The following is a 25,348-nucleotide window of genomic DNA, read 5'->3' on the forward strand; positions in this document are numbered from 1 at the left end:
CATGGGGCTCACGATACCACACTAAAACCAGCTGCGTAGCCACAGTGACTTGGGCTGGAGCTTGGACTCTGAGGCCTAGGCAGGGGGCGGGCATCAGAGATTGAGCCGCGACTTACAAGTGCTGTCTCCGCAGCTGTGTTGAGTGCGGTAGTGCAAGCCCGAGTGTTGACTTGGGCTCAGATGCTTGCTGCCGCGGGCTGCCCCTGGTTGTGGAGACGTACCCTTATTTAAGGTGCCTAAATACGGATCCAGCTTTACACTCCTGGGCTTGAACAAACCAACCCCAGACACACACTGTGTTCCTTTATTAAAACAGCAGTGACCCGGTCCTGCAAAGGGGTCGCCCCCTAGTGACATCACTGGGATTTGGAGGAGAGAAGTAAGTAGGTAGGTAGGTAGACAGATAGGCAGGCATGTATGGGGAGGGACACACAGACAGAACTTTCCAGCTCTACACTAAAGGGACGATCTGGAGCAAACCCCGGTGTTATTTGCATCGTGGTAATGCATAGACGCCTCGGTCATGGACCAGGGCCCCATTGTGCTAGGCACTGTACAGACACTAACGTCTACAACAGGGTCTTGGCCCATGACTGGGCTCCTAAGTGCTATGCCAACACAAATACATCACAGTAACGATAATATAAGAGTTTTTTGTTCTTGCGTATCTATCCATTAATCTTGGAGGTCCCCGTGGCTGCAGTATTGAGACGCTGTTCCCAGTGCCTGAATTCCTTGACTATAATGCTGAGCCAAAGGGGTTCTGGCTCCTTTCTAAGCAGCTCCCATTGGCAGGAGTCCTATCCGCTCACTTCTTTCTGCTGTAAGTATCTCTCTATTTATTTCTGGCCTGTAGATCATCAGATAAAAGAGCCAGCAGCTATTATAATTACTTTAAAGCTAAATGATGTGAGCTGGAGCAGCAGGGGCCTGAAATAACTGTTAACTAACTAACGCTGTTAAATGCATAAATGTCTCTCTCGCAAAGTCATAAAGTGCAGAATATGAATATTAAACATCTAGAGTTGTTAAAAAGCAAAATATTGCCTTAAAATAACCCAAAAGGTCCCACAAGCTGCCTTCATGCCTCTGTTTCTACAGTACCTGCTCCTGCCCTTATGTAAATCAAGAGCCTGACACTTGTTCTCCTCGACAGGAATAGGATGGGCCCTACAGGTCCACCACCTTTAACGCTGCTGGCAACTCATCACCACCTTTCCCCAGGACATCACCGTAGGCAAGCCTGGTGAACGAGGCGTGGTGAGCTTCTGGTTCTTTACCGTTCTTCTTTTCCTGCAGGGTGGCCACCACTGAATGCCAGGTGGGGGGAATGGCTCTCCCTCTACACAGGCGTGATGGTTCTGTGATGTAGATTCACTGATGGGGGCTTTGTGAATCGAACCAAACCAAGTTTTGTTGTTGTTTTGGACGCCAGTCCCAGTCCCAGTGCTACCGGTCCTTCCCTTTTCACCCACGCTTATTCCCCCACATTTTAAAAGGGCACCATATAGAAGCGGCTAAGCTGTGGCACGAATCCTACCGATGCAAAGTGGAGGTGGATAATTCCAGCGCCGGACGGTCCCCGGCATGCAGGAAATGTGTGAGTGCCCCTACAAAAAATAAATAAAATAAGATGTTTAGAAGATTTGGGGTTTCTTTGTTTCACAGCAACGTTGAAGTCCAGAAAACAAAAACCTTCCGGATTTGCAAGTGTCTAGTACCTGGAGGGCATAGCCTGGCTCACACTGAAAGGAGACGACATCATTAACCAAGTACCTCTCTCCAATCTTCAGGCCATTCCCAGGTACTGCAGGTTCCGGACAGCTGGACAGGCCGACGGCTGTGAAAAAGAAAGCGTGAAACTGAAAGCTCAAAGAGAGAGGGGAATGTGAACTATGGAAAAGGCAGAGAAGGAAGAACCTTGGGTCTCAATGGGACAAGGACATCATACTTACAGATGCACGACAAGCAGGGGGGAGAGAGACCACAGGAGCAAACACAGAGAAAGAGCCAATGCAACTGAGCGTGTGTACTGAAATGGGCATAAACCACAGAGGGGAATCTGCATCTTAACTCACTGTGACCCTTCAATGGTCGCTAATGACCTCCCCCATAGAAATCAGACGGGGAAACTCCATTTTGTCATCTCCATCTCTCTATGAAATTCCCCCCAAAACAGTGTATCGTGGCATGCTTTGCCCAGTCCAGCTTTGAATGCCTCTAGTGATGGGGCTTCCGTCACTTCCACTGGGAGACCATCGCAGGGTCTAACAGAACTCACCACTGCCCTATTTCCCCCTGTCAGTCACCTTAAATTCACCCTTCTTCCATTTTACCCCATTGGTCCTCGTCCTAATACCTCCTCCACACAATCCCTTTACCTCCGGGCTGGGAGCACCTGTACCCGCCAAAACCTCTTCCCAAGGGCCATCAGCAAGAAAGCTGGATCCCTAGCGTTAAATTTGTTCTGCATCCCGTGCAACTTTCTTTTGCCACCTAACTTGATCTGTATGCCCATGCCATGGCTCCCGTCTTCCTAACAGCCCTGATCACCTTTCTCCATCCTCCATGAAGAAGCTCCAGCATCTCATTTACATCCTGGCCTCGGCAGCTTTCTCTGGTATCTTAATAGTTCCCCACGCTCTATTCTCTAGTGCTTTATTCAGTCCAATTTTATTCGTCTTGCATGAGCGGGCTCCCAACACTTCCCTTGGGGAGAGTATTCGTTGGATATGTATAAGTAAGATGTAACCTTCTGGTTGACAGGCATGAATGCTACTGATCAGACCTCACTGACTCAGGGCTAGTCAGCAGTGTAATAATTGCTGTATTATACATAAGCAACAATACATCAGTCTTTAAAGTAACAAAGAGTAGAAAAGCAAAGCACTGAGGCAACTAAAGCCCCCCTGAGAATGTTAAATTGTGTTTGCATTCATGTTGCTGTACATCATTCTGTATCCGATGTTGCCTGATCTGTAAGAAGAGGAAGCCAATCCCAGTTGTCCCTTGCTTGACCAACTCCATTTTATTTGAGTCACGCTTGTAGTACAAAGAGTACATTATTTTTCTTGTATGTAATTTATCCGTTTTGGGGACAGAGATGGCACAATCCCATTTTCCCCCTCTCTCTCTGCCCCCTCCCTCTTTCTCTTCAGTTATGGAATAAATTTATCATTCGAGACAGGTAACAGTAATAGATGTGGGTCTCTCATAGCATCTAAATCGAATATTCCATGAAGATTTTACTCAATCCCGTTTCCTTCCAGGCTACAATTACAATGGGAAGGAGGCCGACTGCAAACAGGATTAGCAACCCCAAAGGTCATCTGTCCGGTGAGGTGCTCTCCTCTTTATGTATTCCCCCATCTCCCACTTCTATGGCGCCACATGGAGATAAAACTAAGACGGTAGTTTGCAGTCACCTCATGCCCACCGTAGCTCAGCTGTCTGCCAGAACCTCCCTCACTCACCACACTAACAGCTGTCGCTAAAAGATAACCTTCAGCATCATTCCAAGGGCTAACGTTCTGCTTCGACTCTACAATCTGGAGGCTGAACTACAAAGCGGGGGAAAAAAAGAAATAACTTTGACACGGGTTTGATGGTGACTCCCCTTCTGAAACCAGAGCCATGCTTCCTGGCAAGAAAACATGCATGGCCACACGTGTAGCTGTATCTCCTGACCTTCAGGGAGTAGTGAGAGCAGATTTGAATAACTTCTCACACAGAACAGTGGGCGACTGAGTCATCCCAGCCAGGGCTTTGTCAAACCTGATCTTAAAAACCTCTAAGGGAGGTGGTGGAATCTCCTTCCTTAGAGGTTTTTAAGGGCAGGCTTGACAAAGCCCTGGCTGGGATGATTTAGTTGGGGGTTGGTCCTGCTTTGAGCAGGGGGTTGGACTAGATGACCTCCTGAGGTCCCTTCCAACCCTGATGGTCTATGATTCTAAAGTCCACTCATTTCCCTCTGGCTTTTGGGCATGTGGAGATAAGGGCTATTTCTCAAGGGATCAGATCCGGGGAGAGGTGGAAGAAACACTACATATGAGCTCACCTCATGCTGCTTCCTTCCGGTGTTCTTAAGTGTACAAGCTGGAAACTTCCTGTCCCAGTCTGGAAACCGGACCCCAAAATGGGGCACCCAGTATATTTCAGCCAACGCCTCAGCTGAGAACCATGATTATCTATCCACCTCAGGGTTTTGTACTGCCGACCATCACCGTAGTATCTGGGTGCCTTCCATATAAAACCAATGGCAGTAGCCACATCATTGCTAGGCTTCATGGACTCGCTGGCGTTCTCGCTGTTGTACTTTGTACTAAGGTACTGCTTTACTAATGAACCCATTAGGAGCGAGGTGCTCTTATCTCCATTTCACAGAAGGGAAAACTGAGGCAGAGGGTGGTGAAATGACTCAAGGTCGCACAACAGAAGAAAATGGGTCAGAACCCAGGAGTTCCGACTCCCTGCCTCATGCCCAAACCACTGCCTTGAATTAGAGTCTTCATAGCAAATGACCAACCTCTCTTGGGCTACCAAAGCTGTCAAATCCACCCTTCCTAATCATGACTCCAATCTCACCACCACCACCCGAGGATGCGCCTGATGGGTCAGGTTTGACTGTTCCTGGCCCGTTGGTCACGGCAGTCCTAAAGGACGCAGGTTCTCTCTACAAGCAAGACTCCTCTAGTAAAGAAACAAAAGCCCAGTGGAAAGAAAGTCATGGGATATGGGCACATTTGGCGACACGCTGCCCAATGGCTAGGAAAAACCACGGTTGAACTTGGTGGTGACTGGCTGGATTAGCACGTGCCTGCAAGTGAGTTGGTAGGCATGGAGGAGGGGCTGGAAATGCAATGAGGGGACCTGGGATCCCCACAGAGTTCTGACGGTCTCCCTCAATAATCAAACAAGTACTAGGAAGCACCAGGGTGACCCGCCCCCAAGAAGGAGAGGGCAAGACACCCTCCAACACATGTGGGAGACTGATGTATTCCCCAGCAAGTCGCTCATCTGCTGACCCACCCAAGCCTCTTCCCTGTGCCTGTCTGGCAGCATTCACCTGGGGGTGCCCCCAGGCTGCATGGAGAGAGAGAGAGGATTCTGGCTACAGACGTGTACGCTGCTGGGAACAATGGGATGGATGGCGAGAGGAGGAAACAGATGGGAAGCAGATCTGCCAGGTGGGCTGGTGGCCCAGCCGATGCCTCACACCACTGACGCAATGTCAAAGCATGCCTGGCCAGCCCCTTTCTCATCGTGCTGGGGAGATCCTTTGCACCCTGCTTCCCAGGCTCTTTGCTGCCCTGTAGCAGAGACACCAGCCCAGAAGGGATGACAAGCCCCGGGCAGCTGGCTGAGTGGCAGGTCTCACTTTCACAGACCCAGAGACAGCATCCTTTGCAGACAGGCAAGCCGTAAACAAGAGCAACACTGGGCTTCAAGGAGAGAACGTGGCGGGGGACAAGAGGGAGCGGGCAAATCCATGCATGACCTTGGGGACTAAGGGAAGTGGCAGGAAATGGGGGTGAGGGTGGAGGAAATGCAGGACCCTTCTGCGGTTACTATGGAAGCTTCTGTAGTGCAACAGGGACGGAAGAATGGTGACATGCCGAGAGCTTGGAGGCTGCCCTATTTACCCCTCCCTGGGCAATTGTAGCTGGGCCAGGAAGGGCCTGGCACAGCTTTTGGGCACAACCGTGGTTTTGCCAGAGACCAAAGACACAGAAGGCAGCCTTGGGGCCAGCCTGGGCCTTCACATCTCCACCCCAAAACTGCTAAGGCCAGGGCTCTCTTGGGGGGGGGGGGGGGAGTGGTACTGAGCTCTCCAGCCTGGCCGGCTGAGTGGGAGCTGCCATCTGGGATGGGAGCCAGGTTGTGGACAGAGTAAAGCTCTGGTGCCAAACAGTCTCCAGGTGAGAGAGAGAGAGAGAGAGAAGGAGTGTATCTGGGCAGGGAACTGCAGTCGGATAATAAGTATTGTTATTTGTATTACTGTAGTGCCCAAGAGCCACCCTGATGGACCAGGCCCCCTTGTGCTCGGCACCCTACAAACACAGATCAGAAAGCCAGGTCCCTGCTCCAAAGAGCTCACAACCTCAGCACTGGAATGCAATACGGAGGTAATTTACTTGCATAAGCTACCATCTAGGAACCCCCCTGAATGCTCACACTCAAGCTTAACTCAGAGCAAGAGATGATGCCTCCCACTCCCACTGGGAACTCTAGAGAACAGGGGAAGGCGCTGGATGTGGTTAGGGGAGAGCTCTCACCTGCAGTTCAGTTCCTGGATGCCAGGGGCGAGCTGGAAACATGGATCTGGTTTGGCTCTAGGACCTGCTTTAGGTCCTTCTGTAGGACCTGCTTTAAAGGACAGATGGAAGCAATTTCCCCCCCCCCCCCAACTCATAGATAGCAGCATGCAGGGAAGTTATCCCAGTCAGTGGGAAGGACCTTGGCCCGAGTTGATCTAGTGACCATCAAAGAGGGATGGAAACAATGGCAAAAAATATGGCGGGGCCCTATGCAATGCCTCCTTCTATGCAAACTGTGTATCTTCAAACTCTTCCCCCTTCTACCAGCTAAACAGATTCCCTCCAACCCTCCCCTCGCACCCGGGTCGTGAACGTTAGGAGAGAACTCCCTGCTCAAACACCCCCCTCCCCCCGACACACCGCTCATCAGGGAGCAACATGTAATGGCTCAAACCTGGAAATGTCACCTGCTCCCACGCAGGGCATTTCTCCTGTATCTGTTTTGGTAGAGCGCAGAGGGAGGGCTAAGCGCTCCAGCAGGAGCTAACCAAGGGAAAGCAGCACGAGCCAATGAGCAGCTGAAAACCTTCCCAATCCTTGCAGAGAGATGAACGCAGTCATGCCTCCTGCAGCAAAGCCCACGCTAAGAGATCTTCCCTGGGCAGTGAGGCTTACTGTTTGCCTAATAGCTGACTCTGGCAATGGCAACAGCCTGCTACTTACAGGTAAAGGAGCTCTTCTTCAGCTCAACTAACCAAGCCATGTGCTTTGGGGGCTGACAGTCCGGGGTTCTATCCGTGGTGGCGTCTCTGTATATTGTCTCCTTACCAAATGGCACCCTATCTGTTATGTGGCAGAAATCAGTGGGTGAAAAGTTATGGATCAGACCCGTTGATCATGATGGTCCCTTCTGACTTACAAATCGAGGAATCTAGACAGGTGGCAAACTCCTGCAGCCTCGGGACGCTGGTTCTGTGCATGGGATTGTGTTTTGCTACAGTTGCTGGGGCCAATCAGTATATAAGCCTGCGACTCACTCACATACGAAGGAGCGCTCCCTCCGCTCAAGCGGCGGGGCTTGTGGTTCTCAGGGCTGGAGGTCCTGGGTACCAACCCTGGTCATATATATGAAGCCAAAGCTCACCATGCCCCACACCAAAACATTCCGTAGGCAGGGAGCAAATGACTTAAATGAACATCTGGTAAAGAGAATAAACGTTAAACACTAAACTCCCTCCCCGCCCACCCTGAGTCAATCTCATGGTTTTGAGGGATCTGACTTGTGGGTTTTGAACATTTGGGGCTGGTAATACTGCGATCAGGTCCAGATCAAAGAGGATATTGCTTGTTCCTGATACAGCCTCGCTCCCAACAGCTGCTGTCCTGCACCCTTCTCGGGTCAATGATTATAAATCAGAGAAGAGACACGCCCAGCCCATCTCAACCAGCTCTTGCTGTGGTTAACAGTTCCCTGAAGCATCTGCTGCTCTAGGTTCCACCTCTGGCTGTGCTCTGAACAGATGAGCGGTTCCTGACACAGTAACTGAGCTTCCTGGAGCACAGTGTTGGCCAAGACACTGACGAGGAATACTCTACGGATCCCCGCCACATGGCGGGAGAAATAAATAGCCCTGCTACCTACCCGTAACAAGCAAGCGGAAACCGCGAAACATTATACCGTGCTAAACACCAGGCAACACGGCGCCGGCTCTGCTCCCAGTGGAGGTCAAAGCTCCCACACTGGCACCGGGGATGGGGCCCCAAAGGAAGATCTCAAACAACTTCAACATGCAGTACACATATTAACCGATCCTCTCAGCAAGCTGTCACTCCCATTTGACAGATGGGGAGCTGAAACACGGAGAAATTAAGTGACCAGCCCACATAACAAGTCACTGACAGAGCTGCAGTTAGAACACAGGACTCCTGGGCCACTACACTGATCCCTCGGGATCCCAGCCATGGAGCAAGCCAGCTACAAGGAGAAGCTGTTCAGATGATAAGCTGTTTGGGGCAGGGATTGTCTTTTTATTTTCTGTGAGTGCAGCAACTTGCACAATGGGGCCCTGACCCCTTCATCTGGGGCCTCCAGGTGCTTCCACAAAGCAAATAAAATCCAGAATCATTTATGTGTATGACAGTAGTGCCCATAGGTCCCCATGAAATCAAGGCCCCGCTGCGTGGTGTGCTGCAAACACATATAGTAAGAGGCAGCTCTTGTCCCGAAGAGCTTACAAACTAAACAGACAAAAGGTTGGAGGAGACACAGAAAGGGGAAGAGACTTACGCAAGTTCATAACCTGTATCTCCTGAGTCCCACTCCAGGGTCCTAGCCTCTCCCAAGTCCGCCTCCTGTCCTGCAGTTTTGCTTTAACCATTAGCACACACAGGCATAAACAGAAGCAACCTGGAAAGTCTGGTAGAAGCAGGCATTTCTCAAGGGTAGAGTCTCTGCAGATAGGCACCTGTACAGCACAGGACCTTATGCCGTTTTCTGGACATTTTGCAAATGAGAAACAGTCTAAATCTATCTGCGGCTTTGGGGAGAAAAAAACCCACAATCTGTTGGCTCAAGATCTGAAGGCGAGAGTCATGTTTGTGAGCAGCTGTGAAAACAGGGTGTCCAGCAAGAAACAATTACGTTCACATCGCCTGCAGGAAGATTCCATTAAAGGAGACAAGAGTCCCAGCACATCTCTCATCAGCTCAGTGCTGCTGATACCGATTCAGGCATGAGTCAGAGAGTCAGAATATCTCTGTATATTAACCTCCACGCATGTAGGGAGCGGAGAATGCCCTGGATTGGTTGTTGTAGACGTACACTGTAAATGCACAAGCCTGCTTGCTTCCACTGCTGTTACAGATACCTTCAATTTCATAACCGCTATCATTCTGCTACCTACAGTTCATACATTGCTGGACTCTGTTCCAGCTTTCATTCACATACTACAGCCACCTGTATGGCATGGCTGTCTGCTGTGGCTTTACCAAGAGATAGCTTTTCTGGATTGACCAGATCTGGTCATAGATGAGGAATCAAAGTACAGGCAGCAGGAAGAACGAACCTTTGGCTTCATGATAAAAACCTGCCGGTTCTCTTTAATGAAAATCCCTCCCACCCCCACTCCAGTCAGACGCAGTGTCCTGCAGAGATGCACACGATCCAGGCCCCCTTTCATATGGATGGCTCCAGGCTCCCTGTCCATACCCATGTGATGCTCCCACAGCCTCCTGGAGTGGAGGTCCAAGAATGGGAAGCGACTCTACGTCACGTTACCTCCAGATCCCTAATGGTCAGACCCTTTAACAGCAATTGGGGATGCACCAACACTTGAATCTTTCCAATAAAACACTGGGAGACAGCAATGGAACACGCCCTAGATTGCCTGGGGCCGCAGCTGCTTTGGCAGAACGGTCTTCCTCAGGGTTTTCTATTCAGTTCATGCTAAGAAGCCTCCCAGGTCTGATGTCTCAGGCTGTGAAAGCCATTAATAAGCATGCCCCTGCCATATTCCTCTGCAGCATCGCTGCATTGCCAGCATCTAACTTGTTGCTTCACAAAGTTCATTGGGACGGGAGGTGGGTTATGACAGACACTGTCGCAAGCCCACATTCACTTCTATTCTTTCATTCCACGTAGGGCCAGGCGCTATTACAAAGCGGTGCCCACGGCAACGATCTCTGCATCCCAGCACAAGGAGGAAGTCGAGGTTGGAGGGCAGCCGTGCACGTACGCTCACCACACACATTCATGCACTGGGGGACTGACATGGCACAGCAGGGGAGTACAGCGTGGGTAAGTGCAAGGCATAAAGTGCCGAGGAAGTGCAGGGGACCCTGATCTATGAACCTGCAGGCTGCCAACTTACTCCTGCCTTGTAACAGGGGCGAGGGTAAACAGGGGATGTCACAGCTAAGCGCATCAGCCGCAGCACGAGGATCACATGTATGAAAATACCTCCTTGGCCATGTCCATTCTATGCCCACATGAATACCTCTTTTACATCCTGTGCACTTGCCCGCAAGAGAGTAGGCCTGGATGGTGTTTGAGCACTGGGTCAAAACCTGGCCCTTAACCTCGCTTGCACCACCCACCTTATGTAGCCTCCACTTGCACTGAATGGTCACCACCTTACACCCCATGCTAGGACCTGCAGGATCAAAGCTAGAGCATGTGCCGTTACAGGAACCCATCTGGGAGCTGCGCTTACTTTTGTATTCCAAGTGAAATCCTGCGGCGGACACGCTGATATCGGAGTAGAAATGCAGATAGAGCTGGTTCGAAGTGCTGTTCAGCAAAGCAGGCACCGTCGTACCTGGGAAAAGAGGAGGGATGTATGGGACTGTAAGGTGTTTTTTTCTCCTCCCCTTTTTATTCCGAGATTTGCTGCATAAATCTGAGAAAAATCTGAGAACAGAAAGTCCTTTAATTTAACAGCCCGCTCAGTTTGAACAGGTTCTCATGAGTCCAGGAGAGGAATAGCCAAGAACGGTCGGAAAAGAGGTTTCCAAAGCCTAGAGACACATTTCATCATGTAAAGTTTTATCAGCCAGAGAGCAGCCGGACTGAGGGATTGAGAGATCGACTTGGTGATGAGCTTGAGTGGGAGTGAAGCTTCAGTCGCTGGGGAAGCCAGGAGTGCATTACGCCGCCCCTGTTAGCTATTAAATTAGCAGGTGCAAGTGTTTCTATCTGATCCGTGGGACTGAGCGCAGCCCTGGACGCAGTGACCGCTACTCTTTGTGAATCTGACCCAGAACCTTTCATCTGAGGATCTCAAAGCATTAAAAAATGTTAATCAATTAAATCTCACAATGCTGTGAATAACCGACGGCAAGTTTTTGCCAGAAACACTGCACCCAGGTGTTGATTCTGCAGGGAAGGGGTTAAAAGGGTTCTGGTGACTCAATGCTGCAGGTGACTTGTTACCCCATTTGGATGTAAGGTAATCTCATTCTCTGGGATGAGAGGATCTAGGGTGATGGCTGAGCGATACAGAGGGAGAAACCATATTAGCAACCAAGTCTAGAGAGAAAGCTTGAGTTAGTTTTGATGTTCTCTTTTTTCTGTTTTCATTGTTAACAAAGGCGGCGGCAATCTTGGACTTGACGCTGTACAAGCACTGGGTTGGTAGAGCAGTTTAGGGAAAGTGCCATAGTATTGTACCCATTTTACAGATGAGTAAAAATGAGACACAGAGGCCTTATCTAAAGCCAACATTTTGCATCTGGCAATGGTGCAGCTTAGTAATGCTAGCAATGGTGAAAGGGCTAGTGCAGACAGGATTTACAGCAGGTTTTCACAAGCAGGGTGGTACAAACACCTATGCCCTACATTAGCATTTACACTATTGCTACTGGAACATTGCTGGAAAAGGAGTACAGCACTCTCTAGTGCGGACACACTCAGCAATACTAACTGACCTTTTCAAGGTCACCAAGTGACAGGTCAGTCCCATCGCTGGAGTGTAAGAGGCAAGAGTCCAGACTCCCAGGTCCTACTTACTAGACCACTTTCTTCCATTTTCCCTAAGACATGGTACTGCTGTTACCAACCTAATAACACTACAAAGGTGACCAGCCAGTGCCATGTTTAAGGTTCTCTGCTGGCATCTTCTGAAGTCAACCATAGCCCAAGGCCTCAATTCAGCAAAGCACACTGTCCCATTTAAGCACATGCTTAGATCCGTCCCTAGTCTGCAAAGCATTTAAACATGTGCTTATTTTTAAGCATCTGTTGCAGTCCAGTTGAAGTCAATGGAAATTAAGTTTGTGCTTAAGTGCTTTGCTGAATACTGCAAATAGGACTTTAAATAGCCACCTACCAGAGAAACTTCCCAGCATGGTGACTGTATTATCCCCTCCATCAAACACTTCCAGGGAATCCCAGTTCTGCTCAGTGACAAAACTGATCACTTGAATCTGAAACATTAAACAAAGAAAAGAATATCATTCACTTAGTACCTATGTTGTTAATAGACAAAAGTAATACCAACCACAGAGTCATTAATAAAGATAACAATAGGTCCCGTGGTTTGATCTCACTAGGAACGGTCATTCTGCCCGTGATGACGCATTACCAAAGTTAACAGAACTATAGTCTCAGAATGTCACTGGTTGGGCTGAGTGAAAGGATTACAGCGAAACCGGAAAGCATCAGTCCATATTCTGGGATTGATCATCAGCGGGTGCAACCTGGCACAGCTCCTTTGACTTCAGAAGCTGATTTGCACCAGCTGAGGCTCTGGTCCTTTGCTTCAATTTGGCAAAATTCCTGCAGAGTTCTGTAGGTTTTCGCACTAAAACGTAATGTTTTCAGAAGGAAGATGCTCTCATGTATAGTAATGCCAATGCCCCGTGATCAGAAATTACAAGACTGGCTTGAAACTCATGATACGATGATGATTATTTTTAATTGGGGGCTCTTCATATTTTCCTTCGGTTTCTGAGCCTTTTGGGTGCACTCTAGTCTTGTTTTCAAGCTTTCCCCTACAACTAGAAGTGCTGGAAATTTACTTTAAAAATGAAAACTGAGATTCTTATGTAATCACATGACTCCAGGAGCAGGGGCTTCAAAAATCACCAAATAAATAAAATTGCTACAGCATTCTGAAATAGCTCCTATTCTTCAGCAAGAACACCTCCAGTGATTACCAGTGGATTTTTTTTTTTCTCTTGATGCCTTTTCAGACAGATTCTAATAGTATTTCTGGGGACAAGGAATTCAAAGTGCTGGAGAAACAAGTTGCTCTGTGCTTCTAGGTTGGCATTTTCAAGGCAGCCTAAGAGAGCTAGGGGCCCACCTCCCACTGAAAGTCAAAGGCAGTGGGGCACCCTTAGCATTCTTTGACAGTCCCCGGCTTAACAATTATCCTATGGCTACAATTTTCAAAAGTGGGGGCCTAAAGTTAGGCACCTAAACCCATATTTAGGCTCCTATACAAGAGGCCTGGATTTTCAGAAGTGCTGAGTTGTGTGCCCACAATTGCCATTCAAATCTATGGGGACTGTGGTTGCTACGCCCCTGACAAAAATCAGACCATTTACCTAGGTGCCTAACTTGATGGAATTTTGTACCCATATTTGGGCTTTTTGGCTGGCTGGATAGAATCTCTCTCATTTCCAGGGCTCTTGCATATACGTATTGCTGCTATTCACTTGGATGATGTAAATACTTCTTACCAATCCCAATGCTTATGATCAGCAGAAGTCCCGTTAAATTCAATGAAATTACTCTTTTAAGCACTGAGCTCAGCGGGAGGCAATTTGCAGGACTAAGCACTTACAGGTACTTTTAGACATGACAAATCCTGATTTATATATAATCACACACACTCCCAGACAACCCTCCCCCCTGCCCATCTGGAAATCCTACGAAAACACCCCCATTTCCTCTAAAATGCCTACATGCTGCATTTACAAATCCAGTCCAAATGCCTGACTTCCTTTTGCCTGCTAATGCAAAGTTAAAAAAAAAACAAATCAAACCATTATTTCTGGCATTTTAACCTGTTTTCCTGCTTGATTTACTCTGAATGATAAAATAACTTTGCAGCCTTTTTTTTTTTTAAACAAATGGAGTCTATCTAGCTGGAATACTAATGACCCCTGTGGAGTCATTACCTGTCACACTGACAGAGTCAATACCTGTGTCAGCCTGCATAACTGCACCCCAATTATTACTTACATTTTTACAAAGGAAAGTGGGTTTCATTTGCTGTCTTAAAATTCCTTTATTTATGTTTATAAAGACAAACATTTTAAGGTTCTAATTCTAGACTGATGTGGATTCATGAGGGAGCGGCATCTATTTTCTGCCATGTATAGAAATTAATTCACAGGAAGATTTGCTCCCAGAATGAATAATTCATGGCAGAAGTGCGAGCTGGTGCATTGATTACATAAAAACCCCTGCCGTTGACTCGCTGCTGTTAAGAAAGCTTTCGTTTCGCCTCCTCCTCTGATTTACAGGTTTTTTAACCTTTAATTGTTGTACAGAACGGGGGGTAAACTGATACTTAAATTAGTATCTAATAACTCTGAACATTTCACACACAAAAGGAGGTAATTGGGGGGATGGGGCACATGAGGTGCTCAGGGCTAAGTGGCTCTGGTTATATTGTGGTCCACCTCGGTGCAGAGAGCGCCTTGGGGTGCATAAGCATAACTAGATGCCAGCTTTGCTTCTATGTGGGTCAAACACAGAGCGATCGCTCTTGTTCTGCCTTTACTGCATCCCTTTTCTTGACGGCTCCCGGAGGCCGACTTCATGGTGACATGTTCCACCTGTCGAAGCCCAATGGCTCTTGCAAACTTTCCTTCAGCTGAGAAACTTCCAGCAGAGAAAAAGAATGGCAAATCAACATCAGCTTCCTCAGCAGAAGGGGGTCACGTCATCTGGATTCACATCTCTGCCCCTTGTTCTATGTGCGTCTTCATGAGTAAAGCTGAAGGGGCTGTGGCTCTATCCATCATCCATATCCCCACTCATACCGTTAGCTAAATGCACTGTGGCCCTCCCATGAAGAGTGGCATGGGTAGAAGTGCTGTTCCAGGCTAACAGAGTTATTTCTTTAGCTCAAGTGGCGGAGGCCTGTGCTGAAGGGCCAAGGGCCAGTCCCTTGCTGATGACTCATCACTAGGGCCCTACCAAATTCATGGCCATGAAAATGCGTCACAGACCGTGAAGTCTGGTCTCCCCCCGTGAAATCTGGTCTTATGTGTGCTTTTACCCTATACTATACAGATTTCATGGGGGAGATCAGTGTTTCTCAAATTGGTGGTCCAGACCCAAAAGGGAGTTGGGGGAGGGTCACAAAGTTATTTTAGCGGGGGCCCAGTTTTGCCACCATTACTTCTGTGTTGACTTCATAGCTGGGCAGCCAGAAGGCAACGGCTGTTAGCCGGGCACCCAGCTCTAAAGGCAGCGCTGTTGTCAGCAGCAGCGCAGAAGTAAGGGTAGCATTACCGCAACCCCCCTACAATAACCTTACGACCCTCCCACAACTTCTTTTTGGGTCAGGACCCCTACAATTACAACACTGTGAAATTTCAGATTTAATCATGAAATTTACGATTTTAAAAATCCGATGACCGTGAAATTGAACAAAATGGGCCGTGAATTTGGCAGGGTCCTACTCATCACCATGGTATTGGATGCTGAACTGAGCTAGTTACGCTTTTGGAAATGATTGACTTGATGCTCACTTAGAGGCAAGATGATTTTTGTTTCTCATGTGCATAAACGCAAACTTTTTTTTTTCTCTTTGCAGGTCACCTTTAGGGCTTGTCTACACAGGGACACTCAGGATAATTAATCCAAATTAAGGAAAGGGGTGAATTTAAAGTGGATTAGTTAAACCACATTAAACTCCAGTGTGGACATTTTGTATTCAGAATTAAACTGGCTTTGTTCAATTTAGATGATCTTAATTCACCCTGGAAGTAAAGTAAACTGAATTAAGGCCACTTTAATTTTGAATAAGAGCGTCCACCTGGGTTTAGTGAGGTTTAACTAATCCACTTTAACTTTCCTGAGTGTCTCCCTGTAGATAAACCTTTAGTGGAAAAAGGGCTTTTGGATCATTTCCTGATTTCCTTCATATTAGTTTTCCTAGTTTTACCCACTGTGTTTTCTGGGAGGGTTTATTAGATGCATCATGATGATGGGGAGACGAAATCGCGGGGAGAGCACTTATGAATGAAAGACACGTTTTTTCTTACCAGCCTATATTATTATTCACTTCCTTCCATATCCAATGTAGGAATGTAAAAACAATGATTGGCTACACATGCTGAGAACATTCCCACTGAAGCTTTGCATTAAAAGTGGCGGAAGGAAGAATCTATTGATAACACTTTAAAAAAAAATCTGAATTATTTATCACCTCTTGATAATGTGAGTCCCAAACATTTTGCAAAATGCATCGACAGTTTACATGTTTAAACGGAGCCTCCTGCAATTTGATTGTATTAATGGCTAACATTTCAGATGAGTGGGAAGGAATCTGTGATGCATTTTGCAGCTTTGCAAAACAGTCTGTTAATTGGACTTAAAATACAAAACAAGAGCAGAAATTTGCCAGTCTGGAAGTAGTGACAGCCCCATTAGAAGCCACAGAGCACTTATCCCCTCCATTCCGCCTGTTAACAAACTGTCACTGATGTGACAGGCCATGGTCAGGCAAGATACTAATCTCAGTGACACGACTGAAGTCAATGGAATCATTTCAGATTTACACCCGTGTCCCAGAGATCAGAATGCAGCCTGGTCGCTTCGTGTCAGACACAGATCCGCAGCACATAATAAAAGTATACCTGATGTCAGAACAAACATGTCATAAGACATACATTTACTGTGTGTGCCAAACAGCTACCCTGTTTCCCCGAAAATAAGACAGTGTCTTATATTAATTTTTGCTCCCAAAGATGCGCTAGGTCTTATTTTCAGGGGATGTCTTATTTTTCAGAAATGAAAAATGCCTTATTATCGGTGGATGCCTTATTATCGGGGGGATGCCTTATATTACAACGAGAGGCAAAACTGTAAGTAGGCCTTATTTTCGGAGGATGTCTTATTTTCGGGGAAACAGGGTATGACTGCTGCAGGGGGGGGGGAAACCTCTATTAACCTAATGCCTGATTAAAAAAATAAGAGCATTTAATAAACAAAACCCCTGCAGATAAAATGGTGTAAAGAAGAAGAAAGAAGCCCAGCGATTATCAGACTCGTGCAATGAATGAACCCTATTAAATGAATCCATCTTATCTGCATCAATTGATGCCAGTGTAACATGTAGCTAGATACCTTTCTGTGAGGATGGGAACTTTATCTAAAGGACTGGTCTCTGTGATGTGCTTTGAATGAATTTAATTCTCAGTCTCCTCAGGTTTGTGCCAGGGATTCTGTGGAGGACTGATAAGTGCCAGAGAAACCCAAACACAGGGCTTCACTACGTGGAGAAACTGACCACTAGAACTACAGTGGTAGAATTATAATGCTATAGCTATGTTGGTATAGTCCCTGTGCGGATAATCTAATCCAGACTAAAAATGATTTATTTTGATATAGTTCATATGATTTTAAACCTGCATAACTACGCACCATGCAGCTACTCTAGGCAACATAAGCTACATCAACAAAGACTCACTTTTATTCCAGAAGGAATTGGGATTGGTTAGTCTGCAGAAGAGAAGAATGAGGGGGGATTTGATAGCTGCTTTCAACTACCTGAAAGGGGGTTCCAAAGAGGATGGATCTAGACTGTTCTCAGTGGTAGCAGATGACAGAACAAGGAGTAATGGTCTCAAGTTGCAGTGGGGGAGGTTTAGGTTGGATATTAGGAAAACCTTTTTCACTAGGAGGGTGGTGGAGTACTGGAATGGGTTACTTAGGGAGGTGGTGGAATCTCCTTCCTTAGAGGTTTTTAAGGTCAGGCTGGGATGATTTAGTTGGGGATTGGTCCTGCTTCGAGCAGGGAGTTGGACTAGATGACCTCCTGAGGTCCCTTCCAACTCTGATATTCTGTGATTCTATGAATAGAGCATCCACACAGAGAGTTAGACTAGCATAGCTATAGTGGCCGGCCAACTTCCCCGTGTAGTAATCCTCCCACTGAAATCTCACCCACCTTGCCAGCCAGGGTGAAAAGGAATGTCTGATTCCAGAAAAGAATTACGCATTCCACCGACCTCCTACCTCTGAGTAGCAGTGACTTGATGGTACTTGTCCTCTACAAGTGCACGAGATACAGTATGTTCCTTCTCTCAATATCATGCTGCAGTGACGGCTGTTTAATATGGTACCTGTATTCCTGCTCCTTCAGGGACGGTTATCTTCCACACGCAATTGAGACTATTCAGATAGGGCTCAGGGAAGCCAGGGGAAAGGATGGTGCCTTTACGCTCAGTCAAGTTTCCACCACAAGGCACTGGAAAAAAAAAAAGCAAACGAGAACTTGAATGTGGGAGAGCTCAGCTTTATATAATAAATAATATATGGAGATATATGGATTGCATAGAAGGGGAAGGTCATCAAGTCCAGCCCCCTGCCTTTCCTAGTAGAACCAAGTACTGATTTTGCCTCAGATCCCAAAGTGGCCCCCTCAAGGCCTGAACTCACAATCCTGGGTTTAGTAGGCCAATGCTCAAACCACTGAGCTATCCCTCCCACCCCAACACTTCACTGGGTATGGGCAGAAAAGTACCTGGGACTGGGTGATTACTTAAGAAAGTGATTTGTGAATAAAACCATCTGGGTTGCAACTCTGTTCCTGGCAGCACAGCACCGAGCAAAATGGGAACCCGATCTTGGCCCCAAATTGGGGGTTGGCGGGGATGGGGAAGGAGTGCACCCATTTCAGCAATCCGGATCAATGTGGAAACCATGATCTTTTGGCGCAAGTTAGAGCAGCCTTCAGGCTGGTTTAATTTACAGCAGGGCCAGGTTCAGCCACCAGCATTGTGAAGGGTGGTAAGAAAGGTGGCATAATGCCACTTATACCCTCCCACTTAGGCCAGCTTTGCTGGGCACTACCCTGGCACACCTGGCGAGCAGGGGCAGAGTCCTTAGTAGAGAATGATACCCTCTCTAAAGGTGATTGTAACCATCCCATAGAATTCAATATTCTGTTAAAAAACCCCTAGAGAAAGAGGATGGTTTTCCAGGACTTTCTATCGGGCTTTCCCACAAGGAATACAAAGAGCTAGGCATGCAGAGAACCTTGCTTTCCCTTTTATCCCCCACAGAACCAGGTTTACAAACCAAGACAGGTAGGCACGGAGACATTCCACTGAGCTAACGCTCCCGGCATAGTCAGGCATTCAATACTCCGGGAGCCCTGGAGAGCATATCCGGCACTGCACTCGAATCGGACAATGGCCCCGACAGCGAAATCACTTCCAATCCTCCTCCCGTAGCGGGGTTCTGGCACGGAGCTGCATTGTGTGGCGCTGGTGCGAGGAACCGCTTTGAACACAGAGGGAGAAAATGTTAGTGTGATGCTAGCAGACCAGGAACCAGCTCATGCCAAGGCCCTGGGGCTCTCTGAACACAGACTAATGCTTAGCTGGAAAACAGTTTAGTTCGCCTGTGGATTAGTATGGTTAAACTAGATATTAGTGTTATAAGAATGTGTTTAGACTTTATGGCATGCTTGTAGGATGCTGCTTGTATTAGTCCTACTTATAATATCTGTATCCCATGCTATAAAGTAATTCTCAAGTGTTCGCTCTATAACTAAAATGTTTGTTCTGAAACTATGTAATTCATCAACCGGGGGGGTGGGGGGGGGAGAGGAGGGGAAGCTTCACCTAATGCAAAATGCTGGATTCCTACAGAAGGTGTTATCTTCTGGCCATTAGGAAGGACTATTGAATCCAAATGGGCCACTGTGGAACAGAAACTTTGTCAATTTCTCTTCCCCTCCCCCTCCGCCCCCAATGAAGAGGTTAGGTGCAGAAGTGCTTATCTCATCAGCTTGGACTCCCTGACCAGAAGGAGTTAGGGTGTTTTTATGATGTTTGGACTCTAACGGACAAAGATTTCTAAACATAAGCAAGAGATCCCCAGGATTAACTTGGGTTAGCCCTAATGGACATATGGAACTGGCATATTTCAGCAGCTCTTTCACCATCTGAAACCTAAGACAGCTACTCATTTGTGTGTGCACATTTATCTGTTTTAACCGCTTAAATAACTCATTCCTTTTTTCCTACTTAATAAATCTTTAGTTAGTTTATTACAGGATTGGCTACAAGCGTTGTCTTTGGTGTGAGATCAAAGGTGCAAATTGACCTGGGGTATGTGACTGCTCCTTTGGGACTGGGAGTAACCTCAATATTTTGTGCTCTTTGGGTAAAATGACCGTCTGTCACAGAGTCAAGCTTGCCTGGGTGGCAAGATAGATTGGAATGCCCAAGGGGACTGTCCATGACTCCATGTTAAGCAAAATCCTGAGGAATTTACCACTTGTTACTTGGTTGGTGAAATCAAATTATAGAACTCACAACCAGTTTGGGGCTTGTGTCCTACCTCTTAACAGTCTGCCCGAGGTTGGTATTCTTGCTTGTGAGCCATTCCAGACAGCATGACAGTTAGATCCAGACACGGTTGCAAAACAAGAATGTATGTTACGCTGAACATCAGGCAAAGATTCTGCCCCAGGATCATAGGTTCTGACTTTAAAAGGTACATACGGAGTATGCACAGTTAGGCTGTAGAGGACAGAGGCTGTCTTTTTGGCTACATCTTCACTGCACAGGTAACCCCAGTGTTTGGTCCTCAGTCTGAACATCTGTATTAGCCTAGCCTTAGTGGAAGCCTTAGTGCAAAGCCCTACTGTGCCCTGATGGTTTCTGCATTCACCCATGTGTGTCTGTAGGCAAATCTAATGGCTCTTTGTGCTGACATGCTTGGGAGACCCAGGTTCACTTCTCTAGGCTGCCACAGACTTCCTGTGTGACCTTGGGAGAGTCCCTTAGTTTCTCAGTGCTTCAGTGCCCCATCTGTAAAATGGGGAACATAGCACTGCCCAAGCTCACAAGGGTGTTGTGAGAATAAAATACAGGAAAGGTTGTGAAGTGCTTTGAGATCTACTGATGAAAAGTGCTATATAAAAGAGCTAGGTATTATTATTATTATTAGAGACACATAGAAAGAATCATTCAGTTCACACAAATCACGAGTCCTTGCACACAATCATTCTTTGATTAGCACTTAACATGTTCACAATGATGTACGGACACCACCAGCTAAAGATTTAGACTTTTTAAAAAATGAATTTAAAATAGTTCCTGGTACAACACTGGCTCCTGAGTCCCCCTGATAAATTGTTGGGATTTTACAATTACCTTTTCCTATTAGTTCAAGATGGTTTTTTTTCTCCAGTGTGAAAGACCCACACAAACAACAGAGGAAACTGGCTATAGAGGGTGCAATTGATGATGAAAAGTGCTGTCACATCCAAACATGAACAAAGAAGAGAGATCATTTTTCACTTTAACCTCTTTGTTGTCACCATCTCAGGTGTTACTTGTGCTAATGTGTTTCCCCTCACAACACCCCTGCGAGGCAGGGCAGTATTGTTACCTCTGTTTTACAAATGGGAAAACCAAGGCACAAAGAGGTTATAGGCTGAGTTTTTCAATGGCGCTCAAGCAAACAGGGCACCTAACAGCCCACTTCTTCGGATGCATGTAGCCCACGAAAGCTTATGCTCAAATAAATTTGTTAGTCTCTAAGGTGCCACAAGTACTCCTGTTCTTTTTGCGGATACAGACTAACACGGCTGCTACTCTGAAACTTGGTTCTTTCAGGCTACTAGGAGTCTCGTTATTGTAATGGATTGTAACAATGGAGTGTGTTATTGTAACATTTTAAAACAATCCTTGTCAACACGAGCGAGGGAGAGAAAAGACAGTTGGGCCCAGGCACTGCCCTTATTTCTGTAAGTGCCTGAACTCCTGCCACTTGCGGATGATGCTCTTGTGAGCTGTATGGTACGGGAAACAGCGGAGCTTCAGAGAGAGCGAAGGGGCGAGAGACTGACTCTCAGACCGTTGTGGGAGTGGGCAAATGCTCCCAGTGGGAATAAAGAAGTCAAAGCACTGATTATTCCTGAGTAGGAAATCAATGAATTTTCATCTCTCAGTGGCGCTAAGATTTATTAGCACTTCAGGCGGGAATTGTTGGGAAGAGAGGGGAAAAAACAAAGATTACAAGCACATTAGCGACGCTTCCGTTGATTTTAATTTGGTCCAGAGAGATGAATGTCCATGTGCTATGTGTTTTGTTTTACCCAGGATGCCTTGCACACCCTCCCTCTAACACATCTCAGACAGGCATCCCCACCTATGCATACACAACTGCCAGGATATGGGGAAGCAAGAAGTTAGACTTTGACGCCCATCTGTGTTTTTGAAAAAAAAAAAAAGGGGTCCACTTGCCAGCCCGTTCTGCTCTGACGAGAACAGAGATTCCTGTGAATCTGAACTGCGGCTCAATAGGGTGAATGGGATTAATCGTTTTTGCATTAGACAGACAACCAACCATGTGCTTGGCCTCTCTCCAAGCTACCGAAACAATTGCACCTGTGTGCCTGACTCCACTGATCTCTTGCCCTCAAATCCACTGAAACAAGAGCGATCAAAGATGCTCAGGACTTTGTAAGATCAGGTTCAAATCTGGGCCACCGATTTGAAAAAAAAAAGTGCTTGTCAATGTCAATGAGATATTTACTCACCATGGACGTATCTCTGGACCACAACTGCACCTACCTTGGTAGACAAAATGAAATCCTTTGGCAGTTGCTTGACCCTTGGCACTGAACTTGATGAGGATTTGATTGGTGGTGGCTAAGGGCAATGATTCACCTAGACAGGGAGAGAGGGAAACAGACGGCAGGCGTACATGTATTACAGCATCACCCAGGGAACTGGTTTACTGAGGCCTTTCTACTAAGACCGTCTCAACATGGGGAACTTTTACGGTATAGGTTTTTCTGAAGCTGGCATGGAGGAGACTTCCTTACGCACAGAGCAATTGTTAATTGTACCCAGGGATCAGTGAGACTCTATCTGTAGAAGTGCATGGCTCTGCACAGCTTGGGGTTGCCTATGGTGTGGGGGGGTTTTGGGGAGAAAAAAATGCAATTGTGGCTTTTTTTAAAGAACCGAACTCAAAATTTTGGAGGAAAAGAAAAAGGTAGGATGCACACCTTACAAAAACACTGTCCTGAGAAGTCTAGTCCCTGGTGAAGATTTTCAGAAGTGATCAGCAATGAGGACAAGTTCTCAGCATGTTTTGAAAATCAGGCCCTTCTAAGGTGTCTCAAGCTGGGCTTCCCAAAAATGAAGCACCCCATATCAAGGGTCAATCTTGGCCTAGACGTATATCGCCCACTAATGGGGATCTCGCGCCACACACGCGACAAGGAAACAAGTTCCTTAAGTACAGCATTGGGGAGATAAAGCCAAACAAGGGATGGGTGGGTCCTGAAAACGAAGGGAAGGCAATGTTCAGTTGGAAGATAACACCAGCTACGAGGGGAGAGACGCTGCAATAGCTTCCTGCGGGGAAGTGTGATTGTGTGTTGGCCGAGAACTGAATCAGCCTCCAGCATCACTTTGGCAAACCAGGAAGACGGTCTAAGTTCCACAGCCATGCCGGGGCTGCCCACGAAGAGCTCAGCAATCTAGAACTGCTCAGAATCTACCATCGTGCTCTGCGTTATGGCCCCTTTCTCCCCTGATCTTGCCACCCCCCCCCATTTTGCAAGGGCTTGTGAGGGGCTGTGCACAGGGCAGCCTATGGCTGACTCACGCAATGCCTGCACAGTGTGTAACAGAGGGAATGAATCCCGCTCTCTTTCTAAATAACCATTCCCCAGCATGCCACATTTGGCACATCTACAATGCCAGGGCCGGCTCCAGTTTTCACTTCCAGCTGCGGCGTAGACATACCCATTGGGCCTTGCCCAACTTACCCCAACCGGCTAGCAGTGCTGCCATATTCTCCATAGCCTGGGGTCGTTGCTTGTCACGGATCAGTCAGCGCGATGACCTTTTGAGAGGCAAGGCCCCATCGATCGTTACGGGGCATTCCGTCTCTGCCAGCACCGGTGACTGATCCTTACCTGTGTGAGAGCCGGAGAGCGAGCTGAGGAGCCGGGAGTGCTGGTTGGGTCCATCGTGAACTTCGATGACATCATTGAGCGCTGTCTGGAAGAAGGCGAACTGCCCGAAAACCACTGTGAATGGAGAGAATGGAACCAGTAAGGGCAAGAGACAGGGAACACACTGCCATTCAACTAAAGCCAACCCCCAATGCTGAGATGCTTCAGCTTCAGGTAACTCCAGACTGTCTTGAGAACCCAGAGAAAAGTGCCCGATTGTCAGCCCTTCAGATGGAAATCCCTTATTTATCCACCAAGCAGGTACAACATGGGCAGCAGCAAGCTTCCAAAATGCTGGCTCACCAAGGTTTCATAGGCCAGAAAGGGATCATATTATGGCGAGTCTAGTCTGGCCTGCTACATAACACAGGCTATATAATTTCACCCAGTGATAATGATCAATTATTATTTATTATTTGTATTCTGATAGCACTAAGAAGCCTCCATCATGGACCAGAACTCCATGGTGCTAGGTGCTGTACAAACACAGAACAAAAAGCTGGTCCCTGCCCCAAAATGCTTAGGGCAAGATTTATTTCAAATTAAAAATTTGTGCCCTTAATTGAGAACATAACATAAAAATGGCCATACTGAGTCAGACCAATGGTCCATCTAGCCCAGTATCCTGTCTTCCAACAGTGGCCAATGCCAGGTGTTTCAGAGGGAATGAACAGAACAGGTAATCAAGTGATCCATCCTCTGTTGCCCATTCCCAGCTTCTGGCAAACAAAGGCTAGGGACACCATCCCTGTCCAATTCCAGCACCAAGCCCATCTGCTCTGGAAGGATAGCTCCTAGTGATGAAAAGATACTTGAATTTCCAGTCAGTCCTAGGCACCTCTGCTGAGACTGCCAATGAGGAAGTCACTCTGTGTTCCCCATTTTATTGCTTATTTTGTAAATGCACCCAGATGACCCCCAATCTCATCCATGGAAAACGATAATGAGACGATCGGGCCATTTTCAAGTTGGTGTGTACGGGTTTGGGGAATTTTTGTAAGTTTTTCAAATTACAACAACAGTATTTTCCTCAAGTACCCAAGCCTCTATTTCCCCCCCCTGAGCTGTGTATCTGTAAGTTGCAAACGCCCAGTTACAGATTCACAAACTGTAAGGTCCCTCACTGTGACATTCATCAAGCTGCAACGTTTGTTACTTGCAAATTCAGTTTTACAGCGTGTCTTCCATGCTAGGACACTGCGATGGAGCTGGGTCAGCCCCCTGACACCTGCTGTCTGGAGAATCAGGAAAGGAAAGGAAACAGGATTCCTACAGAATTTGCTACTAGCAGTTTCCCCACTCACTTTTAATGAAGCTATTGAAACACGGTGGGTGGGGGAAAGAAACTAACTTAGCTGTCATCATACTGTAGATAGGAAGTCAGGTCGCTCATCAAGAAGTTTTGCCTAGTCCACTAGA

The 25,348-nt window shown here is 47.1% G+C and overlaps 1 protein-coding gene across 1 annotated transcript in view; it reads right to left on the minus strand.

The window, feature by feature from the left end:
- The window catches only part of CSMD2 (CUB and Sushi multiple domains 2), a 563,976-nt gene that overhangs the window by 98,559 nt on the left and 440,069 nt on the right, over nt 1–25,348 (minus strand). The window contains exons 32-39 of the mRNA XM_065576901.1: nt 23,891–24,004; nt 22,533–22,628; nt 19,021–19,224; nt 18,063–18,187; nt 12,083–12,179; nt 10,469–10,573; nt 1,722–1,840; nt 1,541–1,610 (exon numbers count right to left, since the gene is read on the minus strand). Coding sequence (XP_065432973.1) covers nt 1,541–1,610; nt 1,722–1,840; nt 10,469–10,573; nt 12,083–12,179; nt 18,063–18,187; nt 19,021–19,224; nt 22,533–22,628; nt 23,891–24,004 — 930 coding nt within the window. The remainder of the gene's footprint in view (nt 1–1,540; nt 1,611–1,721; nt 1,841–10,468; nt 10,574–12,082; nt 12,180–18,062; nt 18,188–19,020; nt 19,225–22,532; nt 22,629–23,890; nt 24,005–25,348) is intronic.

Source organism: Chrysemys picta, chromosome 23 (assembly GCF_011386835.1).
Source record: "Chrysemys picta bellii isolate R12L10 chromosome 23, ASM1138683v2, whole genome shotgun sequence".
Classification (NCBI taxonomy): Eukaryota; Metazoa; Chordata; order Testudines; family Emydidae; genus Chrysemys; species Chrysemys picta.